This window comes from Ictalurus punctatus, chromosome 1 (genome assembly GCF_001660625.3).
Source record: "Ictalurus punctatus breed USDA103 chromosome 1, Coco_2.0, whole genome shotgun sequence".
NCBI lineage: Eukaryota > Metazoa > Chordata > Actinopteri > Siluriformes > Ictaluridae > Ictalurus > Ictalurus punctatus.
In genome coordinates, this window is record NC_030416.2 from 8,540,964 (window position 1) to 8,544,039 (window position 3,076).

Sequence of the window (3,076 nt, forward strand, 5' to 3'; positions counted from 1 at the left end):
TTGTGAAACAGGAAGTCAAGGTTTAACAATTTCCTGTTCGTAATCACCCCCCCAAAACTGTAAAATATCAGTGGGAAGATACTGGAATGAATTCATAGGGGTGCTAACAATTGTTGCACGCATATTTACCAAAGATTTTTTTGATAAACCTGTTATGTTTGCAATTGTTTGATATCTACAAGCGCAGAATATTTGTGTGAGGTTTTTTTTTTTTTTTTTAATCAAAATGTTAAACAATAAAGACAATTTTTCACAGCCTTCTTTGCTCATATTTGCCAAGGGTGCCAATTTTAGTGGAGGGCAGTGTATGTTCATTGAATCTGCTTTTGTCTTGCTTGTATGGTTCCCTGGTTAAAGCAACTGTTCCAGACACATTCTCAATCCTAGTTAATTTAATATATTTCCTATTTTGACACGCCCATTTAAAACCCTATGAGAGCTGGTTTGGTTTATTGGCAGTGAATTGCATTGAAAAATGTTACAGCAAACTCACTACCCAAAACACAGGGTCTAACCAACATGTAAGTATAATTATAAAAACACAGATGCAAAAGAAAATAAAGAGACGTGGTTCACACTTGCATTTATTTTAACTTGTTTATTCAATAATATTCAGTAGAAAAATCATCTCCAACTCCCACTCTTCTTCCCCTGCTTTTACTTCTTTCCTTTAAGGTGCATCTGGTAACACTGTTCACAGGCAATGGACAGACCGACGACAAGGGACACAAACTCTTCAAAGCTCACCTCTCCATCCCCATTCGTGTCCAGATCTTTCATAATCTTGTCAACGGTCGCAGGGTCTTTCTGAGCCTGCAGAAGGAGACAAAAAGATTTGATGTAGACTAAATGAAGCGGCACAACAATAATGGGCAAAAAGAACTAAGGAAGCGTGAGTGTGGAGAGAAGAAAAAAAAATGACAAGCTTATGGTCTTGCAAGGGGAAAGTGTGTGCAAAATATCAGAGCCAGAAATTAAAGTACAAGACTTAGAGAGTGAGTCAGAGTTAAGAGCTATAATAAGAGAACAAAATAAGCTTAAGAGAGGAAGGGACGTTGTCTGTGGTACCTTAAGGAAGTTAGCAAGCTCTGCCTCCATGAGCTGCCTGAGCTCTCGGCGGCTCAGAGTGGTACTGTTGCCTTCTTTCCCTGCATAACGATGGAACACTGTGATCAGCGTTTCCATAGCTCTCTCCAGATCAGACGGCATGGTGAGTCACTGCAGATACAGGATGAATAGCACTTTTACAACATCCACCCATCCTCTCACCATCTCACACACACGCACACACACCTGACCAGACTTTCTCACACTGTGTTAAATGGAGTCATGAAATAACTGAAGTTTGAGAGAAAGGCCATGCCTGAAGCTTCACTTTCTTCTTAGGTAACAACTTCTAAATTCCCATCTCTTTATTTCTCAAACAGTTACACCACCTTCCCATCTCCTCCCTAATATTCAACAAATTCCTGGGATCTGGCCATCTAGTGCAAAGCTGCCTGCTGGCACTCGCAAACTAATATGCATGACTTCATCAGACAGTCTGTCTTTCGCATGTATTCACACACCCCATGCTGAAAAGTATGCTTTGTCGATTGTTTTTTCGACCACATTTTCCAGTGATCCAAATATGACTAATGCTCCTGAATTGTGTTGGAAGCATTATTATTATTATTATTATTATTATAAAAAGCTGCCGAAGTGCTACACTTCACAATTAAACAGAGGAAAATAGGACACTGATGTTTTTCCAACAATGCATGAATTCAAGCTTTTACTTTGGGAGATACATCATGCACAGTGTCTGTTAGATTTGTTTGTGTGTTCCAATCCCAATCACACAAATCACTATAAATCAGTCCAAACTAAGTTTACCATCTGAATGGCAAAATAGTCTAAAGACCAAAGTCAAGCACTTGATTACAAATGACCAATCTGGCAACATTTCCCTCCCTCCATTGCGCACAATGCTGGAAAAGTACACATACTAGTTCGATTAGACCAAAGTAAGGTTGAAGTAAAATGAATAGGTCGTGAAAATGTGTAGCCTGTAAGCTATATGCACCAATAGGTTTAATGTTAATTTATATGCATTTCAAAGGAAATAATTACTCTTAGGTGTGAAAAGTAGAAGCAGGCCAAGTGATTGGCGTTTTCTTTTGCAGTTTATAAACACAGTAGTGCAATAGGAAACGCCTCTTGCAAAGGGGATGGACATCAAAATAATTCATACATGTATTAAGTAGGATGCAATAGTGAAGTAGGTATAGCCTGTGTGTTATTCTCCAACCCTGCGTCAGGCATTTCATATAGGTGGGGAAATGATGCCGGATGATGTTTCAATAAAACCTGAAATTAACATCCGAAAAGAAAGCTTGTGTTATGTATAGCGTTTTCTACTGCATGTACGCAGAAACTTACCTTTTTTTCCTGGGACAGAGAGGAAACTTTTGAAGCAGAAATTTTTGCCTGGAGGAGGAAAAAAAAGTGCACATTCCTCGCACAGAGCATTTATAAACCAGCCCCACCCGACCTGGGAGTGGGCGGATTTGTGCTGGACAATATGCGCATAACGAGTCACTTTAATGATTCGACTCTTTTGACCTACGTGTTTAAGTGAATCGAACTCTGGGAGTTGATCGCGTGATTCACCACTGAGGGCGTCGTCCAGAGTCAACTGCCTTTAACTGCAACGACGTACAGTACACTTTGTCTATAGGCTATAAACATCTAGTTTTAAAAGCTAAGTAGTATCTTAAATCCGCAATCACAATGCAATTTCTAACAGAAATATTGTGATAGTCAGTGCAAGACTTCACAGGTGAAAAAGCCATGAGTAAAATATTAGCTTACAGCTCCAATAAGTGGCGTTGATGATCTTGGTTAACTTACACCCAGACATCAGCCCTGTGCCCTCCATCCAAACCTCTCAAAGCCTGTACCATCAAAAACATGCACATGCACGATGCAATTGCATTATAATGTAACATCACAATCCGAAAAGTTACAGTGTGGGTCCAAGATTATGCTCCGTGTTAGATGTTATTCACTTGATTAAATTTCAAGAAGTTGAGCA

The 3,076-nt window shown here is 39.5% G+C and overlaps 1 protein-coding gene across 1 annotated transcript; it reads right to left on the reverse strand.

Annotated features, from left to right (window-relative positions):
* Window positions 1–578: 578 nt before the first annotated feature.
* On the reverse strand, window positions 579–2,466 carry s100a10b (S100 calcium binding protein A10b). The gene is given in 3 exon segments (NM_001200618.1): window positions 579–813; window positions 1,069–1,218; window positions 2,422–2,466. Coding segments are annotated over 2 exon segments (297 nt in total). The 5' UTR covers window positions 1,210–1,218; window positions 2,422–2,466; the 3' UTR covers window positions 579–657.
* Between the last annotated feature and the right edge of the window lie 610 nt (window positions 2,467–3,076).